General features: G+C 39.5%; 1 protein-coding gene across 4 annotated transcripts in view; it reads right to left on the bottom strand.

The window, feature by feature from the left end:
• The window catches only part of NOTCH2 (notch receptor 2), a 200,460-nt gene that overhangs the window by 80,504 nt on the left and 94,469 nt on the right, over nucleotides 1–25,487 (bottom strand). For 3 of the 4 annotated variants that reach the window (XM_023222769.2, XM_023222770.3, XM_023222768.2), the window contains exons 3-4: nucleotides 16,344–16,603; nucleotides 8,651–8,986 (exon numbers count right to left, since the gene is read on the bottom strand). In XM_023222769.2, the coding sequence (XP_023078537.1) occupies nucleotides 8,651–8,986; nucleotides 16,344–16,603 (596 nt within the window). Of the gene's footprint in view, nucleotides 1–7,529; nucleotides 8,393–8,650; nucleotides 8,987–16,343; nucleotides 16,604–25,487 lie in introns of those variants that run through there. The other variant, XM_026456718.1, reaches the window with a different exon arrangement.

Genomic DNA, 25,487 nt, shown 5'->3' with positions numbered 1-25,487 from the left:
TGGGGCCTATCATGGGGAGGGGGGAGGGGGGAGGGATTGCATTGGGGAGTTATACCTGATATAAATGATGAATTGATGGGTGCTGATGAGTTGATGGGTGCAGCACACCAACATGGCACATATATACATATGTAACAAACCTGCATGTTATGCACATGTACCCTAGAACTTAAAGTATAATAAAAAAAAAAAAAAAAAAGAAAATATGTCCTTGAGTGAACATAGGACCAGCCCCTAGTCTGGGGCTCTTGATGAAGACATTCTTTGGAAAATTTAAAGACATAGTTTTAGATTGTTGGGGAAAATGGGGCCCTGGCCTACAACTGCTAAACTTAAGAGGTCTGGTGGTGTACTAAAATGTCAATGATCATCCTCTCCCTAACTCGATCTCTCTGATGAGCAACACTAAATACAGTTGACTAGGGTGTCAGGGAGGTAGTAAAGCCCTTGTAGCTAAACTATAAGGAATAGAAACTGTGACTCTAACTTTATACTAGCCAATGTTACAACTAACTGAATTCACTAACCACAGACAAATTAAGAAAGCAGAAGCATTTCAGCAGAACCACAACAGAAAAAAAGTGTTTTCTTTTTATAACTGATTGACTATTGTTGAGGTACTTCTTCCCTGACAATAGGTAGGTAGGTAGATAGGTAAGAGGGGAGGGAGGTAAGACAGCTATTTCATGGCTAAAAGCATGGCTTCTGGGGCCAAACTGTCTAGGCTCAACTCTCAGCATTGCCATGCAATAGCTGGGTGAACATGAGCAAGATACTTAAACTTTCTTGGGGAATTAACAGGACCTACCTTAAATGGTTTTGTAAAGATTAAATGAATTAGATAAAAACAACACTTAATTCAACAAATGGTCCTGGGACAACTAAATATCCACATGCAAGAGAATGAAGTTAGACTCCCTCCTCGCACATAAAAATTAACTCAAAATGGATCAGAGACCTAAAGGTAGGTGGTAAAATTATAAATCACTTATAAATAGTAAATCTTTGTAATGTGGGACAAGCAAACTTTTCACAAATATGACAGCACAGGCAACAAAAGAAAAAATAAATTGTATTTCATCAAGTTAAAAACATTTGGGCTGAAAAGGATATCATCAAGAAAGTGAAAAGACAGCACACAGAATGACAGAAAATATCTGCAAATCGTATTATCTGATAAGAGACTTACATTTAGGATATATTTTTAAAAACTATTACAGTTCAATATTAAAAAGATAAACCAATTATAAAGTAGGTAAAGGATCTGAACAGACATTCTCCAAAGAAGATACATGATGACTAATAAGTATATGAAAAGATGTTGAAAATCATTAACCATCAGGGAAATATAAATCAAGACCACAATGAGATACACACTTCACATTATGGATGAATATAATAAAAAAGACAGACAATAACAAGTGTTGATGAGGATGTGGAGAAACTGGAATTCTCATATACTGCTGCTTGGAATGTCAAATAATGTACCCACTTCAGAACAGTCTGACAATTCCTGAAAAGGTTAAACAGCATTACCATCTGACGCAGCAATTCTGCTCCTAGGTATATACCCAAGAAATATGAAGATATATGTCCACCAAAAAATTATACAAAAATGTTCATAACAGAATTATTGATAATACTCAAAAAGTAGAAGCAACTCAAATGTCAATCAACTGATGACGGATAAATAAAATGATAAAATGTGGTAAATCTATATGATAAAATATTATTCAGCCATGAAAAGGAATGGAGTACTGATATATGCTACCACATCAATGAACTTTGAAAACCTCATGCTAAGTGAAAGAAGCTGTGACAAATTACTACATACTGCACGTTTCCATTTGTATGAAATGTCCAGAAGAGGCAAATAGAGACAGAAAGTAGACTAGTAGTTGCCTAGGGCTGGGAGGGAGTTAGGAGGAATGGAGAGTAACTGATAATGGGTAAAGGGTTTCTTTTGATATATAAAAATATTCTAGAATTGACTGTGGTGATGGTTACTCCTATCTATAAATCTACTAAAATTACTGAATTGTGTACTTTTTAAAAAAGTAAATTGTATGGTATATAAACTCAAATCTATCATATGGTATATAAATCTCAAAGCTATTGTATTAAGGGAAAAAGCACTAAACACAGTGCCTTACACATATTAGCTAATATTATTATTTGTCAGTAGTATTACAGCATCCCTTAGAGATTGTCTACTCTAATCCTTTTATGTTACAGATGAGGAAGTTGAGAGCCAGATGGCTGACTTGCCCAAGATTAAATAGCTAGTAAGTAGGAATAAGTATTGAACCAGAAACTTTACCCAATTGCAGTCCATACATTTTCTGGGATCCCGGAGTTCCCTTCTGACAACGTAAAAATACAAACTTAGGTCAAAAGTTCCCATGTCTGAGAAAACCCAAGCCAAATCAGTTCTCCTCCAAAGTTAAGACAGGATTTATGCTTTAAAAATAGAGATACAGAATTCTCTTTGGAAAGATCTACCAAATTCTTGTAGGAAACAGTCTACCCAAAGTAGGGGAAAGGCTATATGAAAAGTTACAAGGCACTTCTTAAAAATATATCTTAAGTTTTCAGGGAAAGGTAAACAGACAAGTTTCCAGACCCGTGGGTGGAATGGGTGTAGCAGATTCACCGAGAGGCTCACAGGGCCATACTAAAGGGAGTCTACTGTTTAAAGCCAATTCACATCCTTAAAAGGTCAAATGGAGAGAAATTAAACTTGGGAGAAGCATTTTAAGACTGTGCTGTTACAAAACCACGGGCCACTTAACTGATTAATGATGGCAATGAGGGCAGGGACCAGAAAAGAGTCTTTCGAACCTGTCATCCCCACACACAACAGCAACTTTCAGGCAAACACCCTTGTCTTTCCATTTTCAGACCCTAGGAGGTGTGAGGGTAGAAAGGCTAGGTAGAGAAGATGAAAAAGTGAGCAGAAAGGAGATGAGATGACACAACCAGGATTCTCCGAAGCTGGGCTCAAAGTCCTCAAGAAAAGCTCCCATGAACAAGGAAGAAAGAGTGAAGAAAAAAAACAGGGATACCTGGAACTGGACAAAGGTAAAAAGATAAAAGGATACTTTTTTTCCCCCAGAAGAAGTCTGTCACAAAAGCAAACCTGCAAATATACGATCAGTGTGACACCCAAGAAAATGACATATGCGGCTGGGCATGGTGCCTCATGCCTGGAATCCCAGCACTTTGAGAGGCCAAGGCGGGTGGATCACCTGAGATCAGGAGCTCAAGGCCAACCTGACCAACATGGTGAAACCTCATCTCTACTAAAAATACAAAAATTAGCCAGGCGTGGTGGCAGGCACCTGTAGTCCCAGCTACTTGGGAGGCTGAGACATGAGAATAGCTTGAACCCGGGAGGTGGAGGTTGCAGTGAGCTGAGATTGCGCCACTGTACTCCAGCCTGGGCGACAGAGCAAGGCTCTGTCTCAAAAAAAAAAAAAAAAAAAAGAAAGTAAACAGAATGACACATGCCCCCAAGTGTGAGAATGCAAGAGGGAATCTGTCCCTATCCAACCAGTTTTCTTGGCATACACTTTCCATTCTCTGAAGGAGCCCAGATTAACTCACTGACCCCTGTGCCTGTGCCACGTATCTCCCACCTCATCACCTGCACAGGCTCGCTGTTCCCACCTGCTTCCCTTCATATCTTCCTATTGACCTCACTTTTTTCTAACTTTGTCACCAAAAAAGTCAAAGAAATAAATCGGAGGATTCAAAGACAATAATTTCAGTATATTTTTAAAAAATGTAGAATATAGGAATTCTCATCTCTGTTTACCACGTTCAATTCATTCATTTTTCAAATATTCATTGATGCACCATTTTATGACAGGCACTATGCTGGGGATGCTGGGGACTAGGGTAGGGAGTTAAAATGAGAGTGTCTACTTGGAAAGATGAACAGATAAATAATCACCATGATAAGTGCTGTGCTAGAGATATGCAGATGTCAAAAGACCTTAGAAGGTCTCCAATCCACTTGGAGGATAGGGAATATAGAAGGCATTTCAGTGAAATAGGGTGTCTTTGACAAATCACTAAGAATAAGTTCTATATAAAAAAGGGGAAGAGGGTGATAGAAAGCTGAGGAGGCAGCATAGGCAAGAACATCCAGCATGAGAGAACAGTGACAGACATCAGGAACATCTTTCAGGAACATCAGGTAAAATGGACTTAGGGCCCAAGTCAAAGGAGCTAAAATAATACACCCTGGAAAGTGGTATGATCATTTCTGCATCTGCTCCAGAGAAACCTGCCAAAATATGATTAGCATAATACCCAAGAGAACGTCACATTCCCCATGTGTGAAAATGCAAGAGGGAATTATTTCTAATAGTTCTTAAGCTCAGCAACAACAGAGTAGACACAAAAGCCACAGAATGTGCTTAGGCTTTACTTTAATGATATAGGGATATCACGTATCATCAGCCTGTGGAGTACAGAGGTGGTTTACAAAGGATAAACCTTCATTGTTTGGAAAGGAAAGATCAGAGAACTCCTTATGAAGTTTAAACAAAATCAGAGGAATAAAGAGATGTGGTAAAGAAAGAAAAAAAGAAAGTACATTGAGGACAGTCCAATCCAACTGTGAACTCATAAGGGACAGCCTGTAAATTCAAAACAGCCTACTGTTTTCTGATTACTTGTGCTACTTTATTAAAATTGCCACAAACACAAAACTAGTCTACCTCTTTCTCTCCTCATTATTGGCCCTAACCCAAAAATAGTGGGAGTAAATGATTTAATCATTTATTTTCATGCTCCATTTTGTTCTTAAAATTACTGTGGTTGGTGCCCCTCCTTTAGCTTCTACTAAAGACTTTACATAATGAAAGTTCATGAAGTGTCTGGATTATTAACAGTTACTTATCCAAAAAGATGAGACATGGTTCATTGATTTGATTCTATTAGTTCTCTCTTGGAGATATTTTTCTCCTCCCTCTGTGAAGAAACATTTCTTTCTGTGTCATACAGGATGAGTCATGTTTGTAGTTTTAATTCCCTCTTGAGTCCTACAATAATACTAAAATACTCACAGTGACTACAGTATCCTTTGCAGGAAAAGAATTGTAACTTAACCATTTAAATATAGTCACTAAGTTATGTGGCATTCACTGACTCAGAGTTGAAAAAGACTCCAAAATTCTTATCCAGTATTATTTGAGTATACAAGGACAAAAGGAGAGGCCAAACTAAGTCTAGGATGCACAATACAAAGAAGAAAATGAGAAGACCAAAGTTACAGTCTCAATACTAGGACATAATACTAAACCATACAGTCAGTCAGCCAATATATATTTGCGGGCCTAGTATATACTGGGCACTGTTTGTAGGTGTTTGGAATACAACAGTAAACAAAAACAAAGATCCTAGTTTTCATTCTGGAAAAGGTAAGAGGCAGTAGAATTTGGAAAAGACAGACAATAAACAATAGACATAATGAAGTAAATTATATAGTATAAATTATATAGTAAGAAGATAAGAGTTACAGAAAAAGAAAACAAAAAGTAGACCAGGGTTAGTAATTAAGGGGGTGGGGGACAGTTACAATTTTAAATAGGGTGGTTACAGTAACCCTCAATTAGAAGTGCCAAGACGTGAAATGCAGTGGAAGCAACCATTTGAGAGTTGCATAATACTTTAACAAGCTACTTTGCCTCCTGCTGACTTTGTTTCCCCATTTTTAGAACTGAAATAATAATTCTCATTAAATAAGGGTGCTGTTTACATTGAGATAGTGACTATTACTCTAAGCAACATTTTAGTTTCCTGACAAGCATGGGAAGCAACTGAATGAAGGGCAATGGAAGGAAGGGCACTGCATTATGAAAAGGACTTTTTAAAAGAAAACCATCTCTAGGCACTATTTCCCTTTGTGGAAATAAAGTGAATATTTTCTGAACTCCACCTGGGACACATGAACAATGAGCATGAAATCTTAGAAACTGTATAAATAACCTTTATTCACGGTGTCACTGCATCATCTATTGTTTTGAATTCTCTTTAAATTTCCTTCTATATATTTATCCAAAGTTGAATCATCTGTTTTAGATTATGGGACCCTGAAAAGCAAGAACTAGTCTATGTAACTACTTTTAAACATCTGCACAATGCCATATATATATGTGTGTATATATATATACACACACACACACACATACACACACACACATATATATTGACATGTAACAAATACTATTTGATTATAATTAGGAGTGTCTTGGTTTTCTCACAACATGAACATGTATTTTTAACCCAAACAGCTTAAAGCATTTAACAAAAAGTTTTACATACCTACAAAGTGCTTTTAGGAAGCAGATGTGCAGTGCAGTGTGGCACAGTAAGATGCACAAAGCAAAGGCTTTGAAAATAAACTGCCTGGGTTTCAGGACCCAGCCTAACCACATATTAGCTGTACAACTTTGGGTGAATCACTTAACATCTCCAAACTTCAGTTACTTCACGTGGGAAGACTTGAAACATAATACCTGCTCCCAAGATTTTTGTGTAATTGAGCTAATAAGCATGGAAGTACCTGGCACAGTTTCTGAGCCACCAAAAAAAATGTTAAGTTTTCTCTTCACCAAATCTCCCCATTCCCACCCCTCATGCTAATCTCTCCTCCCACACACACACACACACACACACCATCAGTGAGTAAATTAAGTGTCTTGCGTTAAACTACAAGCAGAGAATAGAATAAGAGACAGCCAAGATTTCCTTACTCTATTTCACTAGCCCTGGCAGCCTCTCAGTGCGGAATCCTTGGTTATTTCCTTTCTCAAGGAGGAGATACTATTCTAGTTTGACAGATCCTTTCCTGGACACACTCTCAGAATTCCCTAAGGTTCTTATCATGGCTAATGGATAACAATGCAGAGGCTATGGGAGTGAATAATCACTCTCTCTCAGCTAAAAACTTCCTTTATTGACTTCTCTAACTTCCCGTCAACATCTTGCTGCCAAATCAACCTCTTGTTCTAGGCAATTATTAAAAGCAATTTTCTTGAAACTGAAAAACACATTAAGCCTTCAACAATAAATCACACTAACATCAATTACTAGCCAATTAGATTACTAGAGTATCAGACTCAGACAATATTTGCAATATTGAAATATTTTCAAAATAAAGTTGTTTACATTTCTATTTCTGTCTTTAACCCTTAAAATGCAAATACAGGAGTGAAGACAGATGTATTTTAGTTATTTCTTTTCTACAAGATAAAGTGGATAATAATATTATGTTAAGAAAACACTTATTTAGTATCTAGAATGATAGCATTATCTATTATTTATTAAAAGAGAAACTAAAAGTAATACAATTAAATGCTTGTTCTTGTGACTTAGCAAAATAATATAAAGTTTTCATTTCAATTATGTGGCAATACTTTGTATAGCTGTATTCCAAATACATAGCATGGTGCCTAGAACACAGCAGGCAGTCAATACATTTTTACCAAATGAAATGAATAAATTACCAGTTGATTTTATACTGAGGACCAACCTGTGACCTTTAATCCCTCCAAAATAAAACACACAATCCCATTATATTTGAACCATATCCACAACACCAGAATCTAAGATTCTCACTCTGAAAGAATAACTAGAACAACTTCTTTTTGAGGCAATTCTGCTTACTTAGCACATTATTCCCCCCTACAGTTTTCCTTCTTTTGTTTTTGTACTAAGGATATTTGTATAAAAACAGGATCTTTGTTGCTTAGTAATTCATCTGCTCCAGCTGCTTGTATTCTGTTCCCAATCAAAATTCTTGGTTTTCAGCCTCCTCATCATTTTTATAAGGAGCTGAATGAATTGGCCAGGATTGTTCCTTTCTCCCTCTCCATGGAACACCAGGCCCCAAGCTCCCGGACACTGCTCCTCTTTTTGTTTCTATCTTTGGGTTGTGTGGGTACTCTAGAACACTTTTATCAGTGAAGAGTGTATCAAAGTATTGTGCCATGCATAGTCTCTCATATATCATCTATCAGCTCATCAAAAAGTGCTCACTGATTAACAGAGGACTCCCTCCTCAGTTTCAGAATTCTCTAGCTTAAGTTAGGGGAGGGTTACACCAGTCAGAGAGGGTACATGGGAGCGGGTTGTGAAGGCCAGTAGCCCAGAGAAAATCAAGGGCAGCTGGGTGCTTTTAGGTGGCTAACAAAGAATTACTCCATCAAAAGCAAAAGCACATAGGAAAGTTGATCACCTACTGTTAATGTCAATTCAGTTTAAAGCACTTTATTAACCACACATACATATTTTCCAATGTCTAATTCTCATCATGTTCTTTTTCATTCCAGACTTGCCTGTCTCTTTCCCAGAGCTCTGTTCCTCTTATTTCTCACTGTTTCTACAAAAGGGACAATAAACAATTTTCTAACCACTCATCATCATAAACCCTGACATGCTAAATTACCCCCTGCTCAGTTTATGGACCACAGTGGGCCCATAAAACTCCTCCCTCACTAGCAACCCACCCCACACAAAATTCTCACTTCCCTTTTTCCTTGCTTTAGGAAGCTTCCTAAAAAAAGCAATTGAGTCACACCCACTACCTCCTGTGCTAGGGGTTTGTCCCCTAATCCTGGGACACTAGGGAGCTCCTTACCTGGAAGACAGTTGCACTCAAAAGTGAAGTCACCAGTCTGCCGACAGGTGCCTCCGTTGACACAAGGCGAGGGTGCACAGGGCACATACAAGCTGTCACAGTACTGGCCTGTGAAGCCCTGAGGGCACTGGCACTGATAGGAACCAGGCAGGTTGAGGCAGGTGCCACCATGCTGGCAGTGTCCTGGAATGTCACACTCATTGACATCAGTCTCACACTTTTGCCCTGTGAAGCCTGTGAGGCATTTGCAGGAGAACTGATTGGCCACAGTGGTACAGGTACTTCCATTTGCACAGGGATGAGACAGGCAGGCATCAGTCCATTGGCACTCCTTACCTAAAGGAAGGATAACAAAACTCAGTACTGGCCACAGAAATAGGAGATGGCCCCATCCTCAATACCGCATTGACATCAGGGAGCTCTTGCATGGAGAAGACCTCAACTCTTTGAATTTTACAAAAGGCTAAATCAGAGCCTCCTTAAGGTCACCTGACACAGAGCCCTCTCCAGTAACTCTCCAAGGGCCTCAGCAGAGACACAAGGACTCAGTGGGTATAGCATCTGGAGGCAACTGTAGATTAGTCACATTGAAGCCCAATCCTGCAGGATGCTATCAGCAATAGGAGTCTGGATCCATCTACTCTCTCAGAGCTCACTGTCTTTGCATATGCTGCTCCTCTGTTTGAATATCAACTTCTGGGTCAGGCGCCATGGCTCATACCTGTAATCCTAGCACTTTGGGAGGCCGAAGCAGACCGATCATGAGGTAAGGAGTTCAAGACCAGCCTGGCCAATATGGTGAAACCCTGTCTCCACTAAAAATACAAAAATTAGCTGGGCATGGTGGTGCGCACCTGTAATCCCAGCTACTCGGAAGGCTGAGGCAGAAGAATCACTTGAACCAGGGAGGCGGAGGTTGCAGTAAGCTGAGATTATACCACTGCACTCCAGCCTGGGCAACACAGAGAGACTCTATCTCAAAAAAAAAAAAAAAAAAAAAAAAGAAATATCAACTTCCCTTCTGTTTTCCTAGTGAACTCTCACTTACCTTGGCAACTCTGCTCTAAAGTTCCAACCTCTGTAAAGTCATCCTTAGTGCTCCCCACACACATACACACGTGCGCAAACACAGATACACCAAGTTTGCTGTTTCCTTCTATTATACCACCTGCCACACTGGCAGGGTTGGGTCTCCATGGTATGCTCTCACATCATGTCTGTTGAATGGATAAAATATATTGATATTTTCCACAAAATATAGTTACTAAGTAGACCCCTGGTGATAGAAACAAGTGACTACTACTTCTGTTTCCTCTAAATGTAACATACACATATATTCTGGGAAACATTTTATTAATTGTGGCCTTGCTATAAATATCACTTGATGTGTTTGAAAATGATGAAGGACCTCTGGGTCCCTATATATCAAATGAAATAGCCATCAGGAGGACAGAGGTCTAGAAGGTATTCCGTGGACTTTCTCAAGTAGGAAAGTACCAGCACTAGCAGGAAGACTCTGATGGGTTGAAAACTAAATCACGATGCCAGGGGAAGCAAAGCAGATTATTTGAGATAGAAAGAGAAAGAGAAAAAACTATGCTTACAGAACTAGAAATTTTGATATGCACATGGCTGGCTTTTTGTTTTCATTAGTCTAAGTCTTTTACTATTTAAACTACAGAGATGAGAACTCCTCGAATTTGTTAATATTCCAGTTGATTGTCTGGAAAGACATCTAAATCTCTGACCCCACAGAAAGGTAAATGGGAGACACAAGAGTTTTTCCATAAGGGAAAAAGATGTGACATGTGACATATGAGCACAGAAAAGTGTTCTCTGCCTATCAAGGAATGTCAAATCAAAGGAGAAAAGTGTAACACAAATTTAGGTACAGCATATACATCTCAGGGAGCTAAGACAGAAAATGAAGGAACTGCAATTCTTCCTGTCTTTCCACTCATGTCACTAAGAGACACTTACAGTGGAGAAGAGATATAAATGCTCACTTCTGGCAAGTGTGATTTTCAGAGTGATGCCCACAACTGAAACCGAAAGATCCCTGGGCCAGAAGTGGTGGCTGACGCCTGTAATCCCAGCACTTTGGGAGGCTGAGGTGGGCAGATCACTTGCAGTTAGGAGTTTGAGACCAGGCTGGCCAACGTGGTGAAACGCCACGTCTTCTAAAAATACAAAAATTAGCCAGGCTTCATGTCACATGCCTGTAATCCCAGCTACTTGGGAGGCTGAGGCACTAGAATCACTTGAACCTAGGAGATAGAGGTTGCAGTGAGCAGAGACTATGCCACTGTACTGAGCAACAGAGTGAGACAGGGAAGGGAAGGGATAGGGAAGGGGAAGAGGAAGGGGAAGGGGAAGGGGAAGGGGAAAGGGAAGGGAACGGAACGGAACCCTGAATTTGGTTTCCATATATATTCTGTATAAGCACTAACTTGCTGCCTCTGCTTCTTCATTTTTGAGTGGAGATGAGCTAGTAAGGTCTCACTGAGGTATAGAGCTATCACAAAGACCAAAGATGACCTTGATCTCTGACAATTCCTAAAGTGATAGACAAAAGTAGCAAATGTATAAATGATGATCAGAATCGGACAGGTGAGGTGGCTCACACCTGTAATCCCAGCACTTTGGGAGGCTGAGGTGGATCACGAGGTCAGGAGATCGAGACCATCCTGGCTAACCCGTCTCTACTAAAAATACGAAAATTAGCCAGGCCTGGTGGCGGGCACCTGTAGTCCCAGCTATTCAGGAGGCTGAGGCAGGAGAATGGCATGAACCTGAGAGGTGGAGTTTGCAGTGAGCAGACATGGTGCCACTACATTCCAGTCTGGGCGACAGAGCGAAACTCCATCTCAAAAAAAAAAAAAAAAAAAAGATCAGAATCTTACAGAACACACCAAGAAGAGATCCTTTTTAACAGCAAAGGAAGAAGTTTTAATCTGGGGACTATTTCAGAGTGGCATTTTAATTATGAAGAAGGCATTATTGTCATTTCCACTAGTCAGAATTAAAATATTTTAAATAGGTATGTGTGCCCCCACTTTGCTTCATAATAGCAAAACAACTCAAAACTGACTATCAGAAAGAAATTATTCTTATAACCACCAAATATTTTCAACGACTTACATCATCAATGCTATCGTCGTCATGATGGAGATAATGGATCATCCTAACTACCCTCTACCCCACCAACACATTTTGATGAATGATACGGTTTGGCTGTGTCCCCAACCCAAATCTCAACTTGAATTGTATCTCCCAGAATTCCCATGTGTTGTGGGAGGGACCCAGGGGGAGGTAATTGAATCATGGGGGCCAGTCTTTCCTGTGCTATTCTCATGATAAGTGAATAAGTCTCACGAGATCTGATGGGTTTATCAGTGGTTCCACTTTTGCTTCTTCCTAATTTTCTCTTGCCGCCACCATGAAAGAGGTGCCTTCTGCCTCCCATCATAATTCTGAGGCCTCCCCAGCCATGTGGAATAGAAAGTCCAATTAAACCTCTTTCCTTCCCAGTCTCAGGTATATCTTTATCAGCAGCATGAAAGTGGACTAATACAGTAAATTGGTACCGAGAGTGGGTTTTTTTGCCAGAGTGCCAACTATCCTGAGGGAAACTCTGGAGGGAACCAGCTTCTAGATGGTAGATCTTTCGTCCCTACACCCAGGTTGGATGACTGATTTGCACATCAGGACTGCTATGGACCTCCACCAGAGTTTCCTCTGGCTTTGCCCTGCCCAGGCATAGTTCACCACCTTTCAGGTCCTAACATTTGTGCTCATGCTCCACCTTCCCAGTGAAGAAAATAAGATGGGCCAGTGGAAGGCTGACCTGGCTACTGCCACTGCAGAGTGCCCAATTTGCCAGCAGCAGAAACCAACACTGCGCCTTTGATACAGCACTATTCCTCGGGGTCATCAGCCAGCTATTTGGTGGCAGGTTGATTACACTGGACCTCTTCCATCATGAAAAGGGCAGATGTCTGTCCTTACTGGAATAGACACTTACTCTGGATATGGGTTGGCCTATCCTGCATGCAATACTTCTGCCAAGACTACCATCCCCGGACTCATGGAATGCCTTATCCACTGTCATGGTATTCCACACAGCATTGCGTCTGACCAAAGCACTAACTTTATGGCTAAAGAAGTACAGCAGTGGGCTCATGGTCATGGAATTCACTGGTCTTACCATATTCCCCAACATCCTGAGGCAGAATGGTAGAATAGCCTTTTGCAGTCACAATTACAGTGCCAACAAGGTGAGAATACGTTGCACGGCTGGGGCAAAGTTCTCAAGAAGGCCATGTATGTTCTGAATCAGCATCCAATATATGGTACTGTTTCTCCCATAGTCAGGATTCAGAGATCCAGGAATCAAGGGGTGGAAATGGAAGTGGCACCACTCACCATCACCCTTAGTGATCCACTAGCAAAATGTTTGCTTCCTGTTCCCGCAACATTTAAGTTCTGCGGGCCTAGAGGTCTTACTTCCAGAGGGAGGAACGCTGCCACCAGGAGACACAACAACAATTCCATTAAACTGGTAGTTAAGATTGCCGCCAGGACACTTTGGGTTCCTCCTACCTTTAAGTAAACAAGTTAAGAAGGGCGTTACAGTGTTGGCTGGGCTATCAAGGCTAACAAGACCCGGGCTATCAAGATGAAATCAGTCTACTACTCCACAATGGAGGTAAGAAAGAGTATTCATGGAATACAGGAGATCCATTAGGGTGTCTCTTACTTAGTGTTATCATGCCCTGTGATTAAGGTCAATGGGAAATTACAACAGCCCAATCCCGGTAGGACTACAAATGGTCCAGATCCCTCATGAATGAAGGTTTGGGACTGTCCACTAGGGGAAAAAAAACACACACACACAACCTGTTGAGGTGCTTGCTGAAGGCAAAAGGAATACAAAATGGGCAGAATAAGGTAGTCATCAATACCAGCTACTACCATGTGACCAGCTGCAGAAATGAGGACTGTAATTGTCCTCAGTATTTCCTCCTTCTTTTATTAAAACATATCTGTGTTTGTACACACTTGTACTAAGAAAATATCTTCATTTTATTTCCTTTCTCCTTTATCATGTGACATAAGATTTACTGACTTCACATAAGCATTTAAGTATTGTTAACTTTATGTAAAGAGTATTTCAGTTGGGGATTGGTGCATTTCCGGATGTACGAAGAATAGTTGTACTACATTAGGTGTAATTATGACCTAATTATTGTCTTTATTTGAAGCTTATGTATGATCTCAGGAGAGGTGTATGGGTTCAAGTTGACAAGGGGTAGACTTGTGGTGGTTAAAACTGAGTCTGTCAACTTGATTGAATTGAAGGATACAAAGTATTGATCTTGGGTGTGTCTGAGAGAGAGTTGCTAAAGGAGATTAACATTTGAGTCAGTGGGCTGGAAAAGGCAGACCCACCCTTAATCTGGATGGGCACCATCTGATCATCTGTCAGCAAATATAAAGCAGGCAGAAAAACGTGAAAAAGCGAGACTGGCCTAGCCTCCCAGCCTACATCTTTTTCCCATGCTAGATGTTCCCCGCCCTCAAATATCGAACTCCAAGTTCTTCGGTTTTGGAACTCAGACTGGCTCTCCTTGCTCCTCAGCCTGCAGACAGCCTATTGTGGGACCTTGTGATCATGCGAGTTAATACTTAATAAACTCCCCTTGATATATATATATATACATATATATATATAAAATATGTAAATATATATACAATATATATATTAAGATTGCCACCAAGACACTTTGGGCTGGAATATATATACATACATATACATTCCATTAGTTCCATCCCTCTAGAGAACCCCAATACAATGAAAAATTAATATAACAGTATGCTACACTAACTAATCCAGTATAGTTTTCTGAGTACATTTTTCACTTTTTGCTTACTACATTTATAGAACTCTTGGTTTAGTGCTTAAAGCAGGAGAAAAAATGAAGAATGCCTCTCCTTTTCTTATCTAATTTAATAAACACTTTTGAATAAGGTTAAAAACCCACCTAGAAAAACCCACAATCTATTCAGGTGAGAGATGTGCAAAAAAAAATTACAACAAAATGTGATGCATAAAAATAGTAAAACTTAGAGAACATTTGCCTAAAGGAATCATGAAAGGGTCACTAAGACACAGTTTTAAATAACATTGGACAATCACCAGTTGTAGAAAAGGACATGCCAGGCAAAAGGGTGTGTAACTGTATGGAAGCAATAATAAGTACAGCATTTTCGGGAAATAAGGAGAATTTGGTGTGACTAGACCTAGATGCTTGTGGGGAGGTCAGGTTACAAAGAGATGTAAAGTCTAGGCTGTAAAGAGCTATGGAAGCCATGTAAAAGAGTTTGCAGTTTATTCTGTGGATGATGAAAAAACATTAGACATTGTAAGCAGGTGAGATTGTTGGAACATTTGCATTTATAATTAAAGATGTAGTAATATCATAGGTGAATGAGATGGGGAGAGAATAAAGGCAAGAAAACGTATTCAGAAACTACTTCAGAACTCCAGGTGAGAGATAACATGGCCCTCAACTACAGGGTAGCGCAGGAAATTGGAGGAATAGACAGGTGAGAGGTAATTCAGAGGCTGGCTTGGGTGACTGAGTTGAAGTGAGGTAAGAACAAGCAACAGGGAGTTTCTAGCGTGGATATTTGGGATGTACATTGTTGCTACGTATTTCTATCAACATGGAGAGCTGAAAGTACCTGGAGAATATCTCCAAGGAGAACATGCAAAGGATAGCTAGACACATGAGCCTGAATGTCAGGGTTGGGTAGAGCTAAGGGAATGATGGTGAGATTCATCAGCAACTGATGAAGACAGTGGCAGTGGAGGCGAATAAAGACAGTGAAATTTCCTACAGAGAGCTGTGATGTGGCTCAAAAGAGGGCACAAAACAGTGCTCCAGGGAGCACAAACATTTAATGGATAAGAACAAAGCAATGAAGAAGCAAAAGGAACAGTGCCCTGAATGTCTAGGGAGGGAGATTTCTAAAAGCAAATAGTCAATAACATTAGTAACTTTTCCTCTGGTGACAGTGTAGTTATTTCTTTTAGTGAAGTAAATTCTGATTCCCCATCCTGGTATACATATTTTTCTTTTTTTATTTTGAAACAGATTCTCACTCTGTCACCCAGGTTGGAGTGCAGTGGTGCGATCATAGCTCACTGCAGCCTCAAACTCCTGGGCTCAAGCAATTCTCCCACTTCAGCCTCCCAAGTAGTTAGGACTACAGGTGCACACCACTGTAAGTGGCTAATTTTGTTTTATTTTTATTATTGTTTTTTGTTTGTAGAGATGGGGTCTTGCTATGTTTCCCAGGCTGGTCTCAAACCTCTAGCCTCAAGTGATCCTCCTGCCTTGGACTGCCAAAGTGCTGGATTGCAGGCATGTGCCACCGCACCTGGCCCTGACATATATACTTTAAGCTGTCAAAGTATTTGGTCCTTTTTCTTTCTCTTTCTCTGCCCCTTGAAACTCTTAAAAGGAAGTTAGGGGTAGTTGTCTGGAACATCCCAGTTCCTTACCATAATGTTAAATGTGCACCAGAGCTGGGGGACACTTAAGAGCCAAACACCATGATCTAAAAGATGCTAAATAAAGGTATCTGCTGAAGGTAGGAAAGCACTGGCTTTGGTCTCATTAGTTACCTGTAAACCCAACTTGGCAGGTGCACTCATAGGTATCCCGGCTGAGCATATGGCATGTGCCACCATTCAGGCATGGGCGAGACACAAAGCATGGGTGAGATGTCGAGTACTGGCAGTCCTCTCCCGTGAACCCTGAGGCACATCGGCATGTGGCTTTCCCCAGCATGGCCTGGGCCACACAAGTCCCACCATTCTGGCAGCGGTTCTTCTCACATGGGTCTCGATGTTGACAATATTCTCCCAAGAAGCCCTCTGGACATCTATATGGAAAAGAGAAATGTCCATGAAAACACCTGACCTCTTGTAAGTCCAAAAAAATTACAGTAATACAACACAGTCCAATCAAGAAAGCATGAGATTGTGAATCAACAGACCTACAAGTACCACCTATAAAACTTCTTCCCTTTAGAAGAAGGAGTCCTTAGAGAACTTAACAACATATTCCCAATGTCCCTTTGAGTCTGGGCAGGTGACAGAATACCAGGTGTATGGTCTAGCAGGGACTGCCATGATCAGTCAACATGACCCTTATTCAAAGGCAAAATGCACCACAGCTTTTTTTCATATGTGCACAGGCTGGGATGGTGTAACAGCACCTTTTTTGAGCATTGTTCATACTTGTCTGCTTAAATTCATTAACTTTCTCATTTTGACAAAGCCATTTGATAGGATTAAGATGTCTATAAGATAATGCATGAACCTGACTCTATTATCCCCTTCAAATTTAAAATATGTAAGATACTATGTGCTTTTCCTCAATTAAGCACTGAGAAATAGTAAGTTCTTCTTTCTTTTACTTCCACTGAAACATCAATTGGCCAATACCTAGTTTTCTGGGTTATGTTCAGGTGGTTGACATTGCAACAGAAAAAGGGAAAGGAGGTACAGGAATAGGGAAGGGTTCAAAGGGATATTTAAAAATCTGTTAATATTTAAGTAGTAGGCATTTTTAACCAAATAAAAAGGCACAAAATATAATTAAAATAACATAAAATATCTAAGATACCATATAAACACTAAAGTGAAGGAAGGAAACAATTGAAGAATAACATTCTATGATACTTTCCACATTGAGGCACTGAGGAACCTTTTTATATCCCATCCCTTGATTCATAAGATGCACAACCATTTCAAAACTGTGTGTATTATTTATGACAATTTTCTCTGAACAGCATCAAAAAGGCATGGTAAGTCTCCATTTTCATAATGAAGTCGTTTAAATGGAATCTCTGAGAAGCATTTAAATTAAGAAACACAAAGACTTTGATTCTAACTATAAATGCTGCTATATATTTGGCTGGTGCCCCAAATATGTGATTCAACTTATTCCTCGTTTTAGTTTTCAGGGACTAGAAAACTGAATCTAGTAGGCTGTTCCACCATTACCTCAAATATTACACATTTAAACCAAACTCTAAATCCCCCCCTCAAAAACCAGCTCTTCCTGTGCCCAAGTCTTGTTGCCCTGATTTTCCTAATCATTGTGACCTGAAACACTGGGGTCATGAGTGCTTTTGTCTTTGACAGTCATATCCAAGACCTTTCATTAACCATTGGTTGGCAAGGTATACTCTGCAGGGGTCACAGTTACTGAGAAAAGAAGGAAGGCCAGATACCAGGGAACTAAGACAGAACATGCCCAGAAGAATTGCATAGTAGCTAAAATGGCTAGAGAAAACAGGGCTGGTGAATAGCTACAGTGGTAGTGAGGTAACTGGCCAGAGCCTCTTCATGCTTCCCAAAGCTGCATAAGATATGCATGGCAGAACCAGAAGCAGCTAAGGCTCTGGGCATCTTCATGAGTAGGTGAAGCTAGAGACCAACAGGCAGTGAAGAAAGTTCATAGCACTGAAACCAAAGATGGCATGCGGGTGACTGTGAGGAGTCTGTATCTAAGAAGGTCAGAGGGTCTTGTTTGGAGTTCTGGTGCTATGACCTTGGGCAAGTTATTTATCCTCACTGACTGTCCATTTTCTCACACTGTAAACAGTTAATAAGGTCACCTACATCATGAGATTATTGTAAGAACTGAACAAAATCAAGTATGTGAAAAGCCTTATAAATATTAAAAAGTTTTGCAAGTGGGCTGGGCACAGTGGCTCACACCTGTCATTCCAGCACTTTGGGAGGCTGAGGTGGGAGGATCACCTGAGGTCAGGAGTTTGAGAACAGCCCAGCTAACATGGTGAAACCTTGGCTCTACTGAAAACACAAAAATTAGCCCGGGTGGTGGCGCACACTTGTAATCCCAGCTACTCGGGAGGCTGAGGCATGAGAATCGCTTGAACCCGGGAGGCAGAGGTTGTAGTGAGCTGACGAGATTGTGCCACTACACTCTAGCCTGGGCAACAGAGTGAGACTCCATCTCAAAAAAAAAGAAAAAGTTTTGCAAGTGAAAACATTTTTTCTCTCTTCTTTATGCTTACTGAGGAAAATACAATGCCCCATCCAAATCACAGCTTGATTTGAGAATAGTTTCTTGTGTTCGTTTTTTGAAGTGGAGAGCAAAAAGTGCCAATGTAGCATAGATAAAATTAACTCTGAGATATATTATTAAAAGCATTTGCAGCTTATTCAAGAAATGTGTTATGAATGATGTTAAAAACTGCAACACAATTCTCATTCACAGTGCAGTTCTCTGGGCATTATTAGATGACTCTTGATTCTCCCATACGGGAATTATGCACCTTCTAAATAATGGCAAATTGTTAAACGTGGGTGGGCTTTGCCCAGCTTTGCTCCTGAACTATTACATCGCCCCAGCACTATCACGTGGCATATGTTAAGAGAATGCAAAGTGGTTTAAATGGTAATATCATAAACATATAATGGAAATATAAGGTTCCTAGGAAAACAAAAATGAAGCAAAATGGAAGTTTTTAAAGATAAACAGACATATTTCTGAATTATTTGTTTCTAGACTTTAATTCACATTGTTGTTCCCTATCAAGTATGGAAAAATAAGTTTTAACCTAAGATATATTTAAGAAATCAGTAAAAGCAGAGATTGGCAAATTATAGTTTGCAAGTCTAATTTGGACCACTGCCTGTTTTTGTTTGGCCTATGAACTAAGAATAGTTTTAACATTTTTAAATGATTAAAAAAAACAAAAACAAAGGAAGGATATTTTCTGACATTTCAAAATTATATAAAATTCAAATCTCAGTGTTCATAAATAGTCTTACTGGAACACAGCCATGCTTACTCATTTATAGATTGTCTATGGCTGATTTTCCACTACAACAACAGAGACAAGTAGCTGTAATGAGACCACAAAGCCTGCAAAAATAATTACTCTCTGGCACTTTACAGAAAAAGTTTGCCAACTTCTGAGTAGAGAATATATGAAGCCTAATTCTATAAATACCATCAAATATGCTTATTAATAATGATCAGTTTCTGATAGGAAATCAACCTTATTAGTTTCCACAAAGAATATTAAACTCATAATCATTCATTCATGCAACAATCAGTAAGGGCCTATTATGTGCCAGGCGTTTTTCTAGTGCTAGAAAAATTCTTACACTCACGGAGTTTAAATTCTAATAGGGGAAGGTAAAAACAAAATTACTAAGTAAAAGATGCATGGTAGATGTAGTTAAGTGCTGTGAAGAAAAATAAAACAGGAAGGAATGGAGTTGGGGATGAGGGTGTGGGGTGAGTAAAGAGAAGTATCTCAGTTTAGAATAGGAAAATCAGAGAAGGCCTTCACTGACAGTACTTGAGTTGAGACCCGAATGAGGTGAGAGTAATCATGCAGGTATCTTAGGGAAACACATTCATGAGAAAGGGAACAGCAAATGCAAAGGCCATAACACAGAGAGCAGTCCAGGTGTGTTTGAGAAACAGCAAGGAGACCTGGAGCGGCAGAAAATAGATGAGAGCTGTAACTGGGATGTGGATCAGTTGGGGCCTTTAAGCCACTGTAAAGAAGGACTTAGGGCTTTCCTCTAAATGGGATAATACTTAGATATGAGGTACAAGAGACTTACTCTCCTAAAGCCCGTGTACAGAACCACATATTTGCTCTATGTGAAACTAGACCTACTGTTAGTATTAATATAATAAAGATTTGATTTATATTTAAAATGTTCTAGAGGGCTGGACATCAGCTTAGTTCTTTCATCTTAGAACATATACAAGTCTCTTTTAACCTACATTTTCACGAAGTCCCATTTCCCTTTCCAAATTATTGTTTCACAAAAACCTTCTATGACTGAAGCCTAATTTCAGATTGATTTCTCTTTCTTTTCCATCTACTTCTTACTTATCCCTCTGCAACAAAACTTTAATTCTAATTATTGCTTAGAAACTGTTTTCTAAAAACAATGACTTTCCTCTAGTCAAGTTCAGTGGTCTCATCTGAGACTCATATGGAAATTCTCTCTCCTATAGGGAGAATTGCTAACCACTCCATGCACTGTTTTAATCATTTTACCTTGGCTTCTATGACTCCCTCTGCTAACTCAAAGCTCAGTGAAGTCTTAGTCTGGATTGCTGATGTCTCCTTCTTCCCCATCTATTATGGCCACCTTAATGTTTCAGTCTGGACTGCACTGCTCTTTCTCTCAAATGCATTTGTTACTGTTGTTGTTCACTTGGTTTTAAATAACTTCCTTCCTGTAACTGACTCCAAAATACACTGCTCCAGTCCCATATGTTCAGTTTTCTAAAAGTCATCTCTCTACCCTAGTATGTGCTGCCACTATTTGAAACTAAACATTTGAAAAAGGAGATCCTTTTCCCAAGAAACTTTAATTATTCCATTTTTCTAAGGCTTCCACACACAATTTAAAGTAACTTAATCTCTTCAAGTTGTATATAATTTATTACTACCTTCTGACAAGACTTGTTAACTGAATTCCTATAATACTTATCATTCATGTTCACAGTTTCCTTTTTGATATAAATTCTGATCATCTTAAAAGCCTCAGGCCAGACATCATCTTGTTGCTGGCTTTTCCCGCATTTCCAGCCACCCCTGGAATAACAGAACCTTGAGATTCAAGAAATTTAATTTCTATTCAATTAAGTAATAATTTCTAAAATATTTCTAAAAGATGATCACCAGCCTCTGGTTGAATACAAGCATGTAGCATGGTGCCGGATAAATCTTAAGAATTTAATAAATGGTTGGAGTTATTATTGTTCCTGCTCTTAAGAGTATAGACTCTGCAACCAGATCACCTGGATTTCAATCCCAACTCCACCATTTACTCAATGTGTAATCTTGAGCAAGGTACTAAACTTCCCTGTTGTAAAAGAGATTTAATAACAGTGCCTACTTCATAGGACTTTTAAATAAAGGTAAAGGACTTAGAACACTACCCAGCGCATAGTAAACACTACGTATTTGTTAAGTGAAATTACTGGCTCACTACTTCAACAAAAGAACAGTCTTCAATGTGGCTGGATCCCACTGTCAGAAAGCTCTTTCTTTCTTAATTCTTCAAATTCTGCCTTCCTTCCTAGGTATATACCCGAGATAACCAACAACATATGCCCACATAATAAAAATGTTCATAGTAGCATTATTCATAATAGCCAAAAAGCAGAAACAACCCAGATACCTATAAGCTGATGAACAGATAAATAAAATGTGGTATATCCATAAATGAAATGTGTGGCCACGAAAAGAAATGACATTCTGATACATGCTACAACATGGATCAACCTTGAAAACATGCTAAGTGAAAGAAGCCACACACAAAAGGCCACATATTATATAATTCCATTTATATGAAATGTCCAGAATATGCAAATCCATAGAGATAGAAAGTAGATTAGTGTTGCCAGGAGCTGTAAAGAAAGGGAAATAGATAGTGACTGCTAAGCAGTAGAGAGTTTCTTTCAGGGTGATAAAAATGTTTTGAAATTAGAAAACAGTGGTGGTCTCACAACTCTGGAAATACTAAAATCTACTAAATTATACACTTTAAAAGGGTAGATTTTATGACACATAAATCATGTCTTAACTTTTAAAAGAACAAACTTTGTCTCTCTACAATTTCCAGGTTATCTCTACCCTCTAGAACAGAAAAGAACAAGCCTTCTGCTTCTCTTACACATAGCCCTTCAAGAATCTGAAGATAGTTACGTGGGCCTTTTGTTTTCTTTTTTCCAAGATTCAATGCTTTGGCGTATTCCTCAGTATAAAGTTATTTCCAGGCTTCCTCACCTTTTTAGTGGTGCTTCTATGCTTAACAGTAGTAATAATAATCAGAATGACCAAAATTGTCTGCCTCCCTTCCCAGGTATATACCCGAAGTAGCTGAAAACATATTTTCTAAGTACTTAACTATGTATTATATATTTGCTAAGCATCTGATAGCTATTGTTTCTTGTATTATTCGCTACAGTGCTATATTATAATATCCATTTTATATATGAGGAACTCAAAGCTTAGAAAGATTAAGATTTCACAACCAGGCTGGGCACGGTGGCTCACCTGTAATCCCAGCACTTTGGGAGGCTGAGGCGGGCGGATCACGAGGTCAGGAGATCGAGACCATCCTGACTAACACGGTGAAACCCCACCTCTTCTAAAAATATAAAAAATTACCTAGGCGTGGTGGCAGGCGCCTGCAGTCCCAGTTACTCGGGAGGCTGAGGCAGGAGAATGGTGTGAACCTGGAAGTCAGAGGTTGCAGTGAGCCGAGATCGCGCCACTGCACTCCAGCCTGGGCAACAGAGCAAGACTCTGTCTCAAAACAAAAAAAAAAAGAAAAGAAAAGAAAAAAAAAAAGATCACAGCTACTAGATGGGAGAGGCAGGATTCAAACCCAAGCAGACTCTACAGTGCATGTGCTTCAACACTAGGCTATCCTGCCTCCCCGTCACTGGATGACTCCAGTTCATCAAAAACCTCTAAAAAGTGAGGCTCAAAATGGAAAAAGGCTTAACACATGTTCTCACCAGTGCAGCAGAGAGCTGAACAATGACCTCCTGATCTGGACACTATGCTTTTACTATTTCATGGTAAGCTCTTAAACTGGGGAGGCATCGTGAGAGCGCAGTTCAAGAAAGAGTAATGCTCCCACTCATACCCAATGGATATGTGTACTTTTTTAGAAGCCACAAAACACTACTATGTGCTACGGAATACACACTCAGCTAAAACATTCAGAGCCTTATTTCACATGCACTACTATTGTGCCCTATTTTTCTCAAAACACTTGTAGCACACGTTTTTTGAACCCAATAATTGGAACTGTCATTCATTCCTTTTAAATTTGTCATATTGAGTCTTTACTCCAAGTTTCCTTGATTGAGACAACTTTTACATTATACTCATATAATCACAGAATTTCAGAACTGATCTCAGAAACCAAATGGTCTGAACTTCTATAGCACTGAAAAGCACACCAAAGTTAACTGATCTACCCAAAGCTGGTTATCTGTGAATCCAGCAATTTCCCCAGTTTTACACATATATCTCTACCTTCACCTAGACCTTGCAATGAAATAGCACTTAACTGAAAGTGCATGACTAAGTCTTGCCCCAAGACTAGTACCTATTCAATCAACTCTAACATCCTAAATGGACCAGTATCCTATCCATACCTCTCCCTCTCCCTAAGGACAGTCTGGAAATTCCTTGCTCAACCTGAGCATATGACTAAAATAATAATCTTTCTTAAGCATAATTTTGATGTCATTCTTCTACTCAGAAACTAGCAACAGTATTAATACCAAGCCTTTCAAATCCAAGTTCTTTACAATCTCTGATCTGCTTGTCTGTCTCATTCCAATCATCTAACCATCTTACTCTTTAGTAATCCATAACTCAAACACTCCATATTATTTCCACAATCTTGTCTACTGTCCCCTATATTAGAATCTTTTTAATTTCCAGTGAGAAACATCATGCTTCCTTTCTGGTATATCTGGTATATTTCCAACTTATGTTCTTTCCTTCCATCATTCTTTGAAAAATCTGCTGTAAGATTCAAAAATCTTACTGTCCTACAGTAAGCCTTCTCCAAATCATCCCACCTATCTCTGATCCTTTCAACAGTAGATGCAATGCCATGTCATGCACTACACTGGCTCCACTGGTATGGTTCTTCTTTATTTAAGCCACTGTTATGTCTTTGCTGTACCTTTCTCAAACTCCCATCTAGTCAGTTTTTGTGGGGAAGAGCTTGTCTTGAACCCTTGGTGTAGGTTCCCTGAATACCTGAGTACCTAAACCCCACTAAGTAGCTGGTTCCAAAGCAGGCTAAATTTCATGTGATGGATAAAGTCAGTCTCTCAATCCGAATATTCTACAAAATCCATCTCTACTCTGTGATCTGTCTGGCAGAATAACAGGCCAAATCAACCTAATAGTCATCCTGAGGTATAGAATTATCCTTCACACCCCAGGAAACTAAGCAGCATTATGGACATGGGAAGAAAGGGGAGTAATAGGTGAGATAGTCAGAAATAACAGACCCTTGTTTCCTAAGGCAGGAGATCTTTCAACCTGCAAATCCCTACTCAACTATGGTATAAGGAGAACATATACTCTGTTAGTCTTGGTGGAAAGTAAGGTTCTCTGTTTAAAAACAAGGGCTTAAATAGTTGTCTGCTTAAGATGCCTAAAGTTTCATTTGGTTAGAGGGTGAAAATATGGCTAAACACCCAACATTCCCTACAAATCTATAATTCGATTAAGCTACCCAGTACACATTTTGGAAAATAGTCTACCACTTGAACTAAAGGTGTATATTCTAAAAAATAACCACAAAATTCTAACAAGATGCCTTTCATCCCCAAAATTATATGAATGTTTCCCTCCTGTAGGGAATTTATTATTTTCATAATTGTCTCTTCAATGTCTCTCAGTGACTTCTACTTACTCTCTCTTCTCTAACATTGGAATTCTGAAAGAACATACTTCGCAGATGAGGTTGTGAATACAGAGAAAGGTTTGGGAGGGAAATTTTTCCATTTTTTTTTTTTTTATTATACTTTAAGTTCTAGGGTACATGTGCATAACGTGCAGGTTTGTTACATATGTATACATGTGCCATGTTGGTGTGCTACACCCATCAACTCGTCAGCACCCATCAATTCATCATTTATATCAGGTATAACTCCACAATGCAATCTCTCCCCCCTCCCCCCTCCCCATGATAGGCCCCAGTGTGTGATGTTCC

This window comes from Piliocolobus tephrosceles, chromosome 1, assembly GCF_002776525.5.
Source record: "Piliocolobus tephrosceles isolate RC106 chromosome 1, ASM277652v3, whole genome shotgun sequence".
Classification (NCBI taxonomy): domain Eukaryota; kingdom Metazoa; phylum Chordata; class Mammalia; order Primates; family Cercopithecidae; genus Piliocolobus; species Piliocolobus tephrosceles.
Note: the sequence above shows the minus strand (reverse complement) of the source record. Positions and strands in the feature narration are given on the sequence as shown.